Source organism: Hyperoodon ampullatus (genome assembly GCF_949752795.1).
Source record: "Hyperoodon ampullatus genome assembly, chromosome: 8".
Classification (NCBI taxonomy): Eukaryota; Metazoa; Chordata; class Mammalia; order Artiodactyla; family Ziphiidae; genus Hyperoodon; species Hyperoodon ampullatus.
Window position 1 is genome coordinate 7,798,043 of NC_136921.1, and position 15,004 is coordinate 7,813,046.

The following is a 15,004-nucleotide window of genomic DNA, read 5'->3' on the forward strand; positions in this document are numbered from 1 at the left end:
CAAAGAAAAGCAACGACAGTGGTTGAGGGATCAGATCTGGGCCATCTTGTCTCTGGGCACGAGAAAGGGACCCCCCCAGAGTTGGTGAAAAATTCCAGGGAAGACCCGGACTGCCTGCTCATCTGAAGGGTTTAAGTCTAAGCTAGTTTTCCTATTCAAAGGGGAAAAAATTAAAGATTTGTACCTTGAATTTTCAGAAGGTTCATATTGGAAAGTAGAAGTAAGTAGGGTCAGTTTTGGTTTTAAATGGTTTATATTTTCTTCAGTTCCATGGGAAGACCAAACATTTTGCCTTCTATATACCTGAGCTCATGAGGTCACTGATTCCCTCTGAGGGACTTGGGTTCAGCTGGGACACTCAAGCCTGCACATCAAGGAGATGAAGAATCAGGTCCTCCAACCTGCTCCAGTCCCCTGTCAGTCACCACGCCAGGCTTGGATGCAGGAGGCCCTTGTGAGGGCCCCAAGGGCCTGTCCTCAGTGACTGAGGCCCACGAATGAGGAATGAGATAAATAACCACCCCTAAAATTTGCAGGACACGTAACTACCTTTACTCCTACTAGCAAATTTGATCTTCAAGACGCCTCATGAGCTGGACTTACCCACATTTGCAGATGAGAAAACTGAAGCTGAGAGATGAGGGATGGTTCGCCCAAGGTCACACTGCTAGTGTAACAAGCCACCCCAAAGCTTTGTCTCTTAACATGACAAAGGTTTAATATCTCACACAGTTTCTGAGGGTCAGGAATCCAGGAGCAGCTTAATTGGGTGGCTCTGGCTCAGAGCCCTTTGCAGGGCTGTGATCTCATTTGAAGGCTCCACTGTGGCTGAAGGAGCCACTTCAGCTGGAGGATCCATTTCCAAGGCCACTCACAGGGCTATTGGCTGGAGGCCTCAGTTACTTGCCATCACAGGGCTGCTCATCATGCCCCTGGCTTCCCCAAAGTCAGAGAGCCAACTAAGAATGAATGAGGGAGGGAGAGCAAGAGAGAGAGAGCAAGAGAGAGAGAAAGAGAGTGGCTGCAATGTCTTTTACGACCTGATCTTGGAAGTGACACACTGTCACTTCTGCCTCCTTCTATCGGTCACGCAGACCAATCTTGGTACCGTGTGGGAGGGTATGAATGCCAGGAAGCGTGGCTCACTGGGGCCACCTTGGAGGTGGGCTACCACACAGAACCACATCCTCTGGCTCCTGCAACCTCAGCCCTTGGCCTTTAGGATAGGACTGGCAGGGGCTCCCTTTGGGGTGGAGTTGCCAGATTTAGCAAATTAAAATACAGGATTCCCAGTTAAATTTGAATTTCAGGTAAACAATGAATCATTTTTTAGTATAAGTATATCCCAAGTCTTGTCTGGCAACCCTATTTTGGGGAGGAGGAGGAGGTGCTCAAGGGGACAAGCCTGGGGGGATGGCCGAGTTCTGGGGCTTTAGGATGGTGCATGTGACCTGAGGTTGACAGACTGACCTCTGGCCTCTGTGGATGCTGAACCTGACCCTTCCACCCCCATCCTCAGCTTCCCAGGGGGACCCAGATAGAGTGGCCAAGGCAGAAAGGGCTGGGGAAGGCCATTCTGCAATCCTGATGCTCCCAAACATGCTAAAAAAACTCCTTCCCTAGTGGGCCTGGAAAGAGAGGCATCCCCAACCTCGGCTCCAGGTGGGGCCTCAGAAGCCCAAGACCAAGGGGTTGGCAGAAGGAGGCGGCTGGAGGAGCTGGGAAGTAAAGGCCCAGGTTCCCACCTGTTCCACCCCCACCTGAGGGAGAGGGAGGCAAGATGTCTCTGTCTTTCTGACCCCTCACAGAGGGGTCCCAAAAGGCCAGCCTGAGTGGCATCCTCCCTGGTCCCTGAACCAGCCCTCTGCCTCCCCCAACATCGTCCTGCCCCAATCCCAGCCGATGTCCACTCTCAGGCCTTCTCCGGTGGCCCCTGGCTTTATTTGCAAAGGAACCACTGTTGAGAACTGGGGCTTCCCCCTCCCTCCCTTGACCTCAGCTCGTCTCTGCCCCAGCCTGGTAGGACCAACTGGGCTCAAAGTCTCAGGGCTGGGAATTGGTCTGCCCAGGAAGAGCTGGTTGTTTCCCAGACACCCCTGGCCACACAGCTATCCACCCCACCCCCTGTACATCCCTTTCAGGCCAACCGCCTGCCCTGGTTCTTGGGCCAGGCCGGGGAGGGCAGGCCCACTCTAGATGAAGCGCTTGTCCTCCTCCCGGTAGGAGAAGGGGTCCCCAGGGAAAGGCTGAGGTGGAGGCTGGTTGTAGGCGCCCTGCAGGAAGATCCAGGCTGTGCCCAACACCATGATGGGTGTCACCACAAACAGGCAGAGTCGGTCCACTGTGCGGGCTATCCGATTCCAGCAGTCCTTCTCCTGGGGGCAAGGGTGACAGAGACAGAGGCAGTGGGGTAAGAAGGGCCCTCAAACCACAGACTCACACCCCAAGCTGGGGCCCGCAGCCTTGGCCTATCTGTGGGGCCTGCCTCGGGCTTGCAGCAGATGGGATGTGCTGCCACGTCCCGAGCAAGGGCCCAGGCCCACCTCCAGCCACAGGCGGGGCTGGTCATTCTGTCTGTCCGGGAGCCAGAGAGCAGGCCCACAGACTCCCTCCCAGCCTCTCAGTGCTGCCACTGGCCTATATGTGAACTAGAAAAATATGCCCCTTTGTCAGGGGAGAATTTTTAAAAGTTGTGTAGTACTGAACAACCATGTAGGGCTGCCTTTTAAATGTCTGGCTTTGTCGGGAGTCTCAAGCTGGGAGGTGAGCAGGGACAGAAAATGATTGGCAGCTGGGAGAAAAAAGGGACCCTAAGGGAGGTCCAGAGCGTGGCCCCAACAGGGCAGAGCTGTGCACCTGTGTGTATAGCTGAGTGTGTGCCTGACCCCGCACACTGCTATGGGATTTTAGGCAGGGGATCCCCCTCCCCGAGAGGCCTGGAATCTGCACCCACTGTGAACTCCATCTAAGTTGACAGGTATCTCTGAGGGGAACTGTGCCCCCTTAAGATAGGATGTGCTCGATCAGTGCACTACCTGAACATCTGTACACAGCAACCCTGTGGCTACTCACCTCATGGTAATTGTTCTGGTCCTTCATGTGGTTGACGATGAAGTTGGCCCCATCCACAGCTGGCTTCAGCTCACTGAAGAGCTCCTGCTGGGCCTGCTCAGAGCCTACTGGGGGCCGACCTGTGGACACCAGGCCAGAGGTGGGCGTGGGGCCTGCCCTCACCCCATCTCCCATGGATGGGCCGAACTCCAAGCCATTAGGGACCCACGTGCGGTGGTGGGGCGCCGGGCCAGCCCATGACGCTCTGACTGCTTCTCAAACATGAGGTCACTTCGGGACTTCAGCGAGAAGTACTCCTCTGCCTTGGAGATGTAGCCCAGGGAGCTGCTCCTCCGGACCAGGGTCCCAGGGCTGGGCCCATTCTCTGCCGGACGGGACATGTGCAGGACCTTAGGCAGGGTCTCCAGGAAGAGCTATGGCAGGTCAGAGGGGCCATTTTACAAACGTGGGTCACCTTCACACATCCAAACGTCTGTGACTCCATTCCTGGCTTGCCACACAGTGCTCCCCAGCCTGATGCTGTCATTTATTCTTCTGATCCCCTACTGATGGACAATTAGGTTGCTTCCAACTCTCTCATTACAGCATAGAGAAGAACTCATTTGTTGAAAGTGAATTATATATGAAAAGAAAAGTAAGAAAAATGCCCCCAGCGCAGAGCTAAGACCAGAAAAGTTGCTAAAGTAGCCTCAGCTGTCCCAAAACAACCAGGTGGCCCTGCAGAGGCCAGGAGGCAAGGACAGTCCCCTTCCTGGGCACCCTGCCCCCACAGTGCTCACCTTCCTTTGAATCAAGGTATAACAAACACACAGTAGACTTAACAAATCTTAAGCATGTAGCTAGTGAAATTTTACAGATGCATTCAGCTGTGTAAACACCTCTCCGATAAGATAAGAACTGTATCTCAGAACTGTTCTCTCCTGCCTCACCCCCATCAATTCCTACCCACACCCAGAGGGAACCACCATCCTGACTTCTAGCACTAAAGATTGGTTTTGCCTGTCCTTGAACTTCACAGGAAGGAAATCTTGCAGTCTCTTTAGCATCAGGCTTCTTTTGTGTAACATTCAGCCTGGGGCGTGGGGAGCAGCAGGGGCACTTCTGCTGCGGGGCAGCACCCTCTGTTGTGTGCACCGCTGTGGCTTCACCCATCTCCCTGCAGAGAGGCACGTGGACCACCTCCAGCTTTTGGCTCTTGAGCCCTCACCTTCTTGACTCCCTCAGACAGCATGTGGGTGCTGGGTGTGCGGAAGTGGATGTTGAGTACGACGACACAGATCACCACGACCATGGTCACCAGCACCATGCCAAAGAGCAGGAACCTGTGGGCACAGGCGCAGCCTGGAGCCCCCGCCCAGGGCGAGGAGTGGTGGGGTGAGGCAGGCAGGGACGGCACTCACTTGCCAATGAGGGGGATGGCCATGGACGTGGCTGGCAGCCTCTTGGAGATGAGCAGCAGGAAGACAGACTGGGCCAGGAGCACCGAGATGGCCATTGATGTCTTCTCGCCACCTGGGGAGCCCATCCTTAGCTGTGACCTCTTGACGGGGGCCCGGAGGGTCCCATGGTGGCCCCTGCACTACTGTTCACAATGCCATGGTGCCCTGGGCTAAGGAGCTGCCACGTACTGCTAGGTGACCTTGGGCAAGCAGCCTAACCTCTCTGTGCCTCAGTTTCCTCAACCACTAAAAGCTGGGAGGCCAAAGTGAGAGAGTGTGTGTTAAATGCTCAGACGCTGCCTGGCACTGGGTGAGAGCCCAAGGAACCCCTGCTTTCCTCGTTAGCCAACCCCCTGCCACTCAGCCCTCCTAAATCACAGACCTTCTCTGTCCCTCCACCGCACAGAAAGCCCCAGGACATCCTCACACCCAGATGACATTCCTGCTCTCAGCCCTTTGCTCAGAGACCCCAGCCCAGCACCGCCCTGCTCTTCCCACCTGCGCCCCTGAGCGTGCTGTGCGGTGCTGGCCCCTGTGGTCTTGGGTCCATGGCCCTGCCCCAGTGCTGCTTCTCGGTCTGCAATGCGCCTCGCAGCCAGACTCCGGCTCCCACCCCACCGCCCCCAGGCTGCACTCCTAGTCTTGTAGTTTCTACCCTGTCTGTCAGGGTCCGGGGCGGGGTCACATTTGTCTCTGGAACTCACTGTGCCCTGCTCGTAGTAAATGTCCTGGAGCCAAGTGACCACAGATGACATGTGCCCTTCTCGAACCAGGTGTGTGTAGATTGCACGCCCCATGCTCTGGCTTCCCAGAGACCTTGTTATCCACCCATTGGCTCAACAGCCAGGCCCACGGTCACACAGTGGTGACCACACAGGCCCGATCTCTGCCCTCACAGAGGGACACTTTTGTAGTTCTCCCTAGGGCCCTTGGGAAGCCCATCATGAGAGGCAGAAGGGAGGTCCAAGAGGGATGGAACCCCCAGGGGCCCTGTCCACTTGGGGCATGTCTGACAGGTCACAGAGCCCTCCCGCTGACAGGCCATGTGTCCCTTGTTCCTGGACCCTGGGCAGGGAGCACCAGGAGTGGTGACCCCCGGGAGGAAGTGAGGGGCAGGGCGGGGGTGGCCGAGCTCAGGGGCCCTCGGGGAGGGGGCCGGGGGCTGGGCTCACAGTCCGCCGGCAGGTAGAAGACCAGGTTGATCATGAAGGAGATGAGCACGCAGGGCACCAGGATGTTGATGACATAGAAGAGCGGCTTGCGGCGGATGATGAGGTAGAAGCTGACGTCCTGGCGGCTGGGACTGTCCAGTGAGGCACTGGGGTCCACGTTGATCCTGGCCGGCCGGTGCACTATCTCCCACTCCCCGTTCTCTGAGGGTGGCACATGGATGCCTTGGCGTCAGGCCGGGCAAGGGGGCTGGGGGGGCGGGGTGGCAGGCCTCGGGGCAGGTCGGGGGGCGGTGGGGGGTGCTGGGTGGAGTGAGCCAGCCCAGAGGCGCAGCCAGGCCTGTTGGCAGGGGCCTGGGGGGCTTGGGAGTGGGGTGGGGGCCACGGACGAGGGTTCACACTCAGGTTCTGGGTATCTTTCCCTGGGGATTGGGATGGAAGTTTCACTCTACAAGGGGGAAGTTTTCCTCTGGGGCCGATTTTTTTTTTTTCTCCTTGGGAAAAATAGAAGCTGAGGCCATATGTGGTTCAAATAAGGAGGCTTGAGGATAACAAGGCAATGAGAGTAAGAACCCTCCTCCCCATGATGGACCAGCCTTGGGACCAGCAGGCTGTGGGTCTCCTCTGACAGACAGGAGCAAGCGGCAGGGCCCAGTAAAAGATCTGAGCCTGGTCACAGAGCGGGGAGGGGGCAACATACACACCATCAGGGTGAGAGCCAGAGCCCCAGCCGTCCCCTGGGCCCTCTGGGGACAGGAAAGCTAACCACCCCCCTCACCTGTCAGCCATACCGCCCCCAGAGACCCCGCTCAGACCGGGAAGGGTCTGGCCTGTCTGTGTCTATCTGCATGTCTGTGTCCCTGTGTGTCCACGTCCTAGGTGTGTGTACGCACACGTGCATCTCTGGGGTGGGGATGTCAGTGTGACTGTATCCGTGGGGCGGTGGGGGGGCGGTTCTGAGGGGCCAGCCCACCCAGCAGCTGCTGCTCCCGGCACCTGTGAAGCCCTCGGGGTCGATGATGATCCACTCCACGGGGTAGTAGCGGCCATCTTCTTCATCCTGCTTCAGGCTCAGGGTGATCTCCTTGGCCGTGTACTTGAGTGAACTGGGGAGGGTAGTGGGCAGAGGGTGGTCCTCAGCCGCTGGCTGGTGCCACCGGTGGGGGAAAGGCTAGCATAGGAGGTTCACGGGTGGAGGAGGCCACGGTGGGGATGGGAAGGTCTAATCAGGACAGAGCGGGGGCCTCTGTCTGAGGGTGTTTACCTCCCTCAGCCCCTGGCGGGGTGCCCTGGGGGGAAGGGTGGCTGGAGAAGTGGGTGCACCTGAACTTGAGGGAGCAGTTCTGCCAGTCGAAGGGGAAGTAGGTGACGGAGACGGGGCAGGAGGAGCGGAAGATGGCGGGCGGCAGCCAGTACACGTAGCCTGAGGGGTAGATGAGGACGTTGCAGGAGTAGGAAATCCGGAAGGAGCCGTCATTGCTGGGGGACGGGGACAAGGGCCACAGTGAGTGCTGGCTGGCCAGCTGGGGGAGGCAGAGGAGGGCGGGCAGTCAGAAGCGTGGGACTGGCGGGGGGGCTCAAGACCCCTAAGGAAGGGAGGCAGAGTGGTGGAGGGGAAGCCAGGAGGGGCTGCGGCTCAACTTGTTCTCCAGCACTATCTCTGGGAGCCACACCATGTCAGAGGGCAGACGCAGGACGCTGATGTTCCCAAAATCTTTGGCATCCCACTTCAGCCGGCTGTCTGTCCAGCCCTGGAAGCCCAGAAGAAATGTCAGCAGTGGGCTCTGCTGTTGTCCGGGCTCCCCCATTCCCCCTGCTCCCCGAGCAACCACTTCCCTGGGGGAAGACTGGACAGGGTCTGGGGCTGGGACAAACGAGGTTGGGGGAGGTGGGTACAGAGTCAGGACTCAGGTCTGTTGTGTACAGCCGTGTAGGATGGGCACTGCACCACTAAGGGAGCGCTATTTCCCTTGTGGACATAGAAGACTTACGTCTGTATTAGGAGTTTCTGACAGGTAGCAGAGAGTGTCTTCTAATAAAATCAAGATACTGTGACAATTTTCCCTAGGTGAAGATCCTAATCCACAGAAGGCTCTGTCTGGGCTTGTGGCAGCGCCAGCTGATGGGAAGGGCGGTCGGGCCTGGGGTTTGTCTGTAGGCAGGAACCGGTCCCTCCCGGAGGACAGTGTCGGAGGCAGGTTGGGGATCCCCAAGCAGAAGCGAGCACAGGCGAACCTGGGCCCCACCCCCTCCCCACCCCCAGCTCTGTGCGGGGTGTTCTCCTTACGTGCTCAATCCACACGTTAGTGGTGAGGGTCTCTTCAACTTCTTTCTGTAATCAAACAGGAGGACTGTCCCCCCGGGGCCTGCACTCTTTCACCAGGCACCTACTCTCGGCTGCCACCCGGGGGAAACCACGACAATGGGCCGCCCCCAGCAGTCAGGAGTGGATGGATAGAGCAGGAAGCGGGGTGGGCATATGGCCTCTCACATGTGTCATGGGTGCGAAACGGGGGCACCCAGAATGGAAGCTGGAGGGAAAGGGGCATCGTCAGCCCAAGGCCCGTGGGCGGCACGCGGAGGCACGGAGAGGGCCCGAGCGCGTCTCCCAGGGAGAGGAGGCCGGGAGGGGGCCCTGACCTTCCTCCACGGCCATCCCAGGCCAGGAGACAGCCAGGCCTCCGGGAGGCCATCTCTGCCACCGTCCCCCAGCCCAGCCAGGAGGAGCCGCTCACCAGGGAGATGAGGTTGGAGAGGGTGAGGGCCAGGGTGACCCCCACGGCCTCCTCTTGGTGCGCCACGGGCCGCAGCTCTTTGTTGTAAAGCTTCTCCTCAAACAGGTGCCGGATCAGCCGCTCCTCCTCGTTCAGGCCCCAGCTGCCTGGGGAGGGTCAGGGACAGGGGCCCGGGAGGGATGCTGCCCTGAGGTCCTGCCCCGGGGGGGTGGCCCCTCCAGGAAGGAACGGCAGTGGGAAGTGGGGAGGTGGGCCTGATGCTGGGAGAGGGAGCCCCACGTAGGAGGGGACGGGAGGGGAGCCTGCCGTGGGGGACCAGGGTAGGGGTCCTGCGGGACCCTCCAGGGAGGGGTGATGGCCACTCTTACCACACACGACCAGGGCAGCCAGCAGCCCCAGCGTTAACACGGGCCCCTCCATCCTGTTCCTCTGACTGGGTCTTGGGTCGGCCCCTCCTGTCGGCAGGGCTGGGGAATGCGGGCGGGTGGCCGAGGGGACAGGTGCAGGATGGGGGGCGGCGCCAAGGGAAGAGGCCGCCGGAAGCGCCATCTGACACCTCGAGGCTCTGTGGCAGGCTGGAGAAACTGGGGCAGGTGATGCGGGTGTGGGGACAGGGACTGGCCAGCTGGGCAGGAGCCCAGGGACACAAGGCGAAGATCCCAGGCTGGGACTCCCCACCGCTAGTGGTGAGGGTGGGGGCCGGGTGGAGAGGCGGGACATTGGGGGCGGCACTGGTCAGCCATGGACAGCAGAGTGGTGACAGGCGGCAGTACTGCCATTTCTTGGGAGGTAGACCGATATGCTGAGATGGGGGGCTCTGCAGCCCCGCTCCAGTGTCTTTGCGACCTCTATCAACTAACTGCTTCTGGAGGCTGGGCCCTAGCCCCAGAGATCCCATGTCCACCCACCCCAGTCCCATCCTAAGAAAGCTCTGGAGTGGTCTCCATAGATCATAAATAATGTTTATTAAAGCAGTTGTGATCTTCCGATGGTACATCTGGGAAGGTACTCTGGGCCCAGGACCCCTTCCCCCCACGCCCCCGCCCACACCCAACTCTGGCCATGACAGTTTTGTCATCATGTTCCCTGGACCCTCCGCAGGCCCTGGGAGCAGTAGTCCTGACCAGGGGCTGCAGGTGGAGACACGGCTCAGGACCACCTGGCTGGGGGAACCTGAGGGCTGAGTAGGCGGTGCCCCTTCCTCCCCAGCCCTCGGCCCCGCCTTGAAGCCATCCGGGGTCCCTAGGGCTCTGCCTCCGCCAGGGCTGCCAAGCGGAAGGCCTGTAGGGCCTGCACCAGCAACCGGGGAAGGCTTTGTGCCAGTGTGGATGGCTCCAGACCCACCAGGCCGCCGAAGACCACGTGCTGGCCCCCTAAGCCTGCCCAAACCCAGGCTCGGAAGAGCCCGGTCAGTGTCTTGGAGCCCAGGTCTGCCAGGACCTGCAGAGGGAGGAGACAACTCAGGGGCCCACAGCCCCACTCTTGGTCCCCTTCCTCCTTGCCCCCAGAAACTCTCACTCAGACCCAGCCCTTCCCCAGCCCCCTCCCCCAGTCCTGCACACTTTCTGCTCACTTGGACACCCCCCCAAGCTCCTCCACTCGCACCTCCCCCCACTCCTTCACACCCAGCTAGCACCCAGCTCACACACAGCCGCCCTCCCCATCCCCTTCCCCTTGGGCACCACCCACTACCTCCACCCCAGGCTGCTGGGGGAGGGTCTCTCCTGTCTCCCTCCCCATCAGGGCTGACCCAGGTTAGCCTTCCGAGGCCACTGCGAAGGAGTCTGGGAAGCCCGGGAACCCACCTCGTGAAAGTCCACGGCCAGGCGCTCGGCGGGGACCTGCAAGATCCAGGCATGGGTGCCCTGGAGGGCAGCCAACTTCTGCCACAGGGGCTCCAGCCCAGGGCAGCCTGCAGGAAGGGGAAAGACTTTGGGAGTACGAGGGGACTGACACTAGCATGGAACCGGGATGGTATTCCCACCAGTGCCTCTGGACACCTCCCAGTGGGCAGATTTCTCCTCCTGCTACAGATGGGGCAGCCGAGGGGCAGCCGAGGCTCAGAGAGGTTAAATGATAGCACAAAGCCAGCCCAGCATCTGTTGACACTGATGAGGACCCAAAGTCACAAGTTCCCCCAAAGAATCATCCGCCCTGCTGCCAGGGAGCGGGAGAGTGGGTCTGCCCGCGGGGTGAAACCGCTTCCCAGCTGCAGACCCCGGGAGAATCCCCTGCGGGCCTCGGCCCGCCCTTGGCCTACTCCACTGGCGACCGCCGGCAGGGGGCGTCATTACCGTTCGCTTCCCCGCGCTGCTCCGACCTCCGCTTCGGGAACCCAGTGCCTGCCGCCCGCGATCCTGGGGAGCTGCAAGGTTAGGGGCACGCCTCGGCCGCGCTGGGATGGGGCGGGGGCTGGGCTGCGAGGGCTTGGGGTACCTGAGTGCAGCCGCTGCTCGCGGGAGGGGTGCCTGGGAGGATCCCGGAGCGACGGAGCGGGCCGAGCCAGGGCCGGGGCCAGGGGCCGCACCCCCGGGCGCGGGCCGAACAGCTCCTGGGCGCCCCGCAGCAGCTCCAGTAGGGTGTGCGCCAGCGAGCGCAGCTCTGCGGGCGCGACAAGGGTCCGAGCGGCTGTCAGACGTGGGCCAGGCCCTCGGGCCCCCGGCCCAGCCCCAGGAACGGGACTGACCACATCGCCGCCGGCGCTGCAGGCACTGCTGGTGCGCCAGGCGCGCACAGGCGCCCGCGGGCCCCGGGCACAGGTGGGCGTAGAAGGCACAGGGCGGGGCGCCATCTGCCAGCGGCTCCTCCGACGGGTCCCAAGCCAGAAGCTCCCTGCAGCTGGGCTCGCGGCTGAAGGGGGCGGCTGCGAGGGGCGTCAGAGGCTAGCCTACTCCACCCCGGCTTCCCCTCTTTAGGCCCTAGCCCCCAAAGCCCTCCCTGGGAGGAAGATAGACTTTCCCGACGCAGGAGGCTGGAGGCGGGCAGGGTGGAAAGGGGCTCGTCCCAGGGCAGTTTGCCGGACACTCTGGGGAGAGGGGGAATAGGGACGGGGCGCTCACCACTCATCTGCTCCTGGAGCCAGTCCTTGAACACAGCCACACGGGTGTAGACCCCAGGCTTCCCTGGCTCCCCGCATCCATCCCCCCAGGAGGTGACTCCGTACAGGACTTCCCTGGGGCGGGGGCCAGGCTCAGAACAGGTCAGGGGGCCTCCAGAGTCACCCTGCGAGGATCCGAGCCAAGAGAGAGGGCACTGCAGCGATCCATGTCACCCTCAGTGACAGCCTTATGCCTGGCAGGGTAAAGCAGCTCTGAGCTCTACTGGGGTTACCACTCTTGGACCCATTTTAGAGATGAGAATATAGAGGCTCAGAGAAGTTGAGTGACAGCCTGATTGTAGAAGGAAAGGAGGCCGTCCCGCCCCTGAGGAGTGGCCCACTACTACCCTCCGATCAGTCGGGGCTCATACCTGGCACGAGTCAATGCCCCCGGCCAGGTAGCCGGCACAGAGCATGCTGCTGGGGCGCAGCCCTGGCCCCAGGGCCCTTCTGCAGGTGTCGGCGCTGAGCAGGGGCACACGGGCTTCCCTCACAGCCTCAGCCTCAGGCCCATCTACAGGTAAGCAGTGGAAGGGGCTCAGGTCTGGAGGGCAGGGGTCCTGCTTCGAAGGTCTCCCTCCCCCCACTGCCCTCCTTGACTCCCCCCGCCCTTTGCGAGATGGGCAGCATTTTGTGAAGACAGCTGGGTGTAGGTCAGAATTCTTACGCCCCAGCCTTCCCAAACTCCATCACCCCAGCCCCCCAATCTTCCCACGCACACGCGCGGCTCACCCAGGCCCTGCCCTGCCTAGTACCTTCGAAGAGGGCACCCCAGCCCGCGATGGCGCAGGCGGTGCCTGCGGGGGGCTCCTGGGGCTCTTGGGGCAGGCACACGGGGCGCGCCGCCCCTGTCGGGCTCACCGGCGTCCACAGCTGCACCAGGGCCAGGTCGTTGTGGAAGGTCCGAGGGTCAAACTGGGGAGGGGGTGGCGGCACAGCGTCAGCCCGGGTGGGGGTGGGGTGCTTTTCCCAACTCTGAGGACCTGGGGGCTGCCCTCTCACCTTGGGGTGGGGCAAGATGCGGTTCACCGGCACCTCCTCCGCCTGCTCCCCCCGGGGCCCCTCGGCCAGCGTCACCGTCCACAGAAGCTCGTTCGGGGCGCTGCGGGGCGAGCGGCGGGAGACACGCAGCACAAGGATGCAGAGAGGTCCCCTGGAGACCCTGCCCTCCGCCCACGGGCACCACCCAGCCAGCCGGCGCGCCGGGCTGTTTCTCCGCCTGGGGGCAGGAAGGGCGGGCCCGGGAGAAGCCGCGACGTCGAGTGGGGAGAAGGCCCAGGACGGTGAGTCCCCGGAGGATCCGCGCCCTGGCTGGGCTGCCTGGGCGCCTTGAGTCGGGAAAGGGGACGGCCGCCGCCAGGGGGCAGCAGAGACCGGTCCTCGCCCTTGGTGCCCGCCAGCCGACCCCGGAAGAGCTGGACCCCGCATTGGGGATCCGGGCTGGGCAGGGGCCTGGGGCCCGACGTACCCCGCGAAGCAGTGCGCCGCCGTGAGCACCCAGGACGCCGCCACCAGGACGCCGCCGCACAGAGGCTGCCCGCCGAGTTGCAGCCTCACCAGCCAGGGCCAGGCCCCGGGCGGTGCCGCGCTGCCCCCCACAATGCGGCCGTGCGCCCGCGTCACGTTGACAGCGCCCGGGCGCCTCTCGCCACACGGCCCTAGAAAGGCCCAAGTGGCGTCAGGAGGGACGAGTCCCGCTCATCCTCACCACTGAGACCCCTCCAGGGTCCACCCTGCTCTCAGCCCTGCCCGCCTCGAGCCTTTTCAGCCTCACCTGGCTCAGGTGGATCCTGGAGGAGGGGGGCTCGAGGCCCGGGACGCCCAGGTGCTGCTGAGAAACAGACCCCTGAGCCTCACGGACGGCCTTCCACTCTTCTCCAGCCCAGGCTGGGCCCGAGCCCTCCGGCCACCTCACCCGGCACCCCCTGCACACATACCCACCCCCCTTACCCTGCCTGGTAGCACTCAGGGTCTGTTTCAGCTGCCATAAACTTCTCACTGCTCACCAAATAAGCCCAGACTTATTTGTTCCTGCCCTCCTGCCTCTGCACACGCTGTGCCCGTGCCTGGTGTGCCCTTTCCACTGGAGGAGACCTTCCTGAGCATCATCTTGGTTGCAGCCTCACCCAGTCTCTGTCCCCAAGAGGGGGTCAAGTCTGAAGGGAGGGGGCGGGTGGACAGGAGAACGGGCCCAGGGTAGTCAGTGCCAGCTCACCAGGGCATGGGGGGGTGTGATTGGCACAGCTTCGGCACTCATGCAGTCTGTGTTGGATCTCCATCACCACCCGATTTACTGCCCACTGGGCGCTCCTCTGGGCAGCCTGCAACACTTTCGTCCCCTGGGCTGACAGAGCTGCTAGGACATGGGGCACAAGTCATGCACCGTGGGGGAAGAGCTCCTCCGCCTCGCCCCAGCCCTGTGCCCTGCCTTGGGAGACCCGGTGGGGAAGCAGGTTGGGCTCCAGGAGCCCTGGGACAGAATGGGGAGGTCAGAGAGCCCCACGGCCCCCAGGCCCCAGCACACAGGGCAGACGGTCTCAGATTCTCAGCCCGAGGTATCTCTGTAATTTCAGCTGAGCTGGGCTGGAATCTTTGCAAACGGCTTTTCCTTAGAAATCTTGAAAAACAGCACCCCAAAGGTGTAGATATTACAGAACTCAGGCTTACTGACACAAAATAACCATGGCCGAGTTGCCCACCTTGGGGTCCAGGTTGCCAAGGGGATGCACCCCTGGGCCCCTTCCTCCCTGCTAAACCCAGAACCTTCTGGAAAGCACGCCTTTGGGCAGTGCTTGCCGGCTCCCCTTCCCCTTCCACCCTCGTCCTCCCCTTTCCTCTCCCACCTGTGTCTCAGTTCCTGGCCCCTTCTCCCAGCAGGGTGGGCAGAAAGGGCCAAAGGTCCTCGTGAGTTGGGAGGGCAAGCTCACGTCCCCCTGCCCGAGACCCACTCGCTCTGTGCTCCTCCCACCTCGGCCTCTCCCTCGGAGCAGCCTGGGCTCACCTTGCAGGGTGCTGGGGGGCACGCGCGTGTACAGTGGGTGCCCGTGGGCAGACCGCGGGTCTGGGAGGAGCAGCAGCAGCAGCAGCAAAGCCAGCAGCATGGTGACCGGGAGCCCCGGCAGGCGGCCCTGTGCTCTTTCCCCCTCGGGGTTCCCCCTCCAGGCTTTATCCTTTGGTGCCTGCCCCTGGGCGCTGAGTTCTGGTTCCTCAAATCATCGGATTCTATTCTTTTACATCAAAATGACCGGCTTCCCTTGGTCTGTTCCTCACCTGGCCCTTAACTCCCAGGAGCCCACAGGGGAAATGGGGCTTGGGGGGCTATATAGAGGACAGCCTGGGGGGGGACACGGGAGGGGGGGCCAGGGTGGGGGGAGGGAACGGGGTAGTGGGCTCGACCCTCACCTTTGAAGTCTCATCATCCGGGCTCTGAGGCCCCCCTTCTGTCAAAGGAGCCCTTGTTTCTGCGGCTCCATCAAAGGGGCCTGGACAGGC

General features: G+C 61.8%; 2 protein-coding genes across 5 annotated transcripts; both read right to left on the bottom strand.

The window, feature by feature from the left end:
• Positions 1-2,192: 2,192 nt before the first annotated feature.
• CHRND (cholinergic receptor nicotinic delta subunit) lies at positions 2,193-8,835 on the bottom strand (the record flags this gene model as incomplete). 3 transcript variants are annotated; one of them, XM_079709654.1, is made up of 12 exons in its annotated part: positions 2,193-2,375; positions 3,073-3,191; positions 3,281-3,485; positions 4,280-4,394; positions 4,473-4,584; positions 5,684-5,884; positions 6,677-6,786; positions 7,004-7,159; positions 7,322-7,431; positions 7,968-8,012; positions 8,416-8,561; positions 8,784-8,835. In XM_079709654.1, the coding sequence occupies 12 exons, from the start codon at positions 8,833-8,835 to the stop codon at positions 2,193-2,195; spliced, it is 1,554 nt and encodes a 517-aa protein (XP_079565780.1). The 3 variants fall into 3 exon arrangements, with proteins under 3 accessions (XP_079565780.1, XP_079565779.1, XP_079565781.1); XM_079709653.1 differs by having other exon boundaries at positions 8,416-8,570; XM_079709655.1 differs by lacking the exon at positions 7,968-8,012.
• An 822-nt stretch (positions 8,836-9,657) lies between these two features.
• Positions 9,658-14,628, bottom strand: PRSS56 (serine protease 56; the record flags this gene model as incomplete). Of its 2 annotated transcripts, none has more annotated exons than XM_079709713.1 (13): positions 9,658-9,855; positions 10,221-10,327; positions 10,710-10,772; positions 10,852-11,016; positions 11,102-11,278; positions 11,475-11,637; positions 11,884-12,026; positions 12,268-12,427; positions 12,515-12,614; positions 12,981-13,170; positions 13,287-13,340; positions 13,755-13,865; positions 14,514-14,628. In XM_079709713.1, the coding sequence occupies 13 exons, from the start codon at positions 14,611-14,613 to the stop codon at positions 9,658-9,660; spliced, it is 1,731 nt and encodes a 576-aa protein (XP_079565839.1). The 2 variants fall into 2 exon arrangements, with proteins under 2 accessions (XP_079565839.1, XP_079565838.1); XM_079709712.1 differs by having other exon boundaries at positions 11,478-11,637; positions 14,514-14,613.
• Between the last annotated feature and the right edge of the window lie 376 nt (positions 14,629-15,004).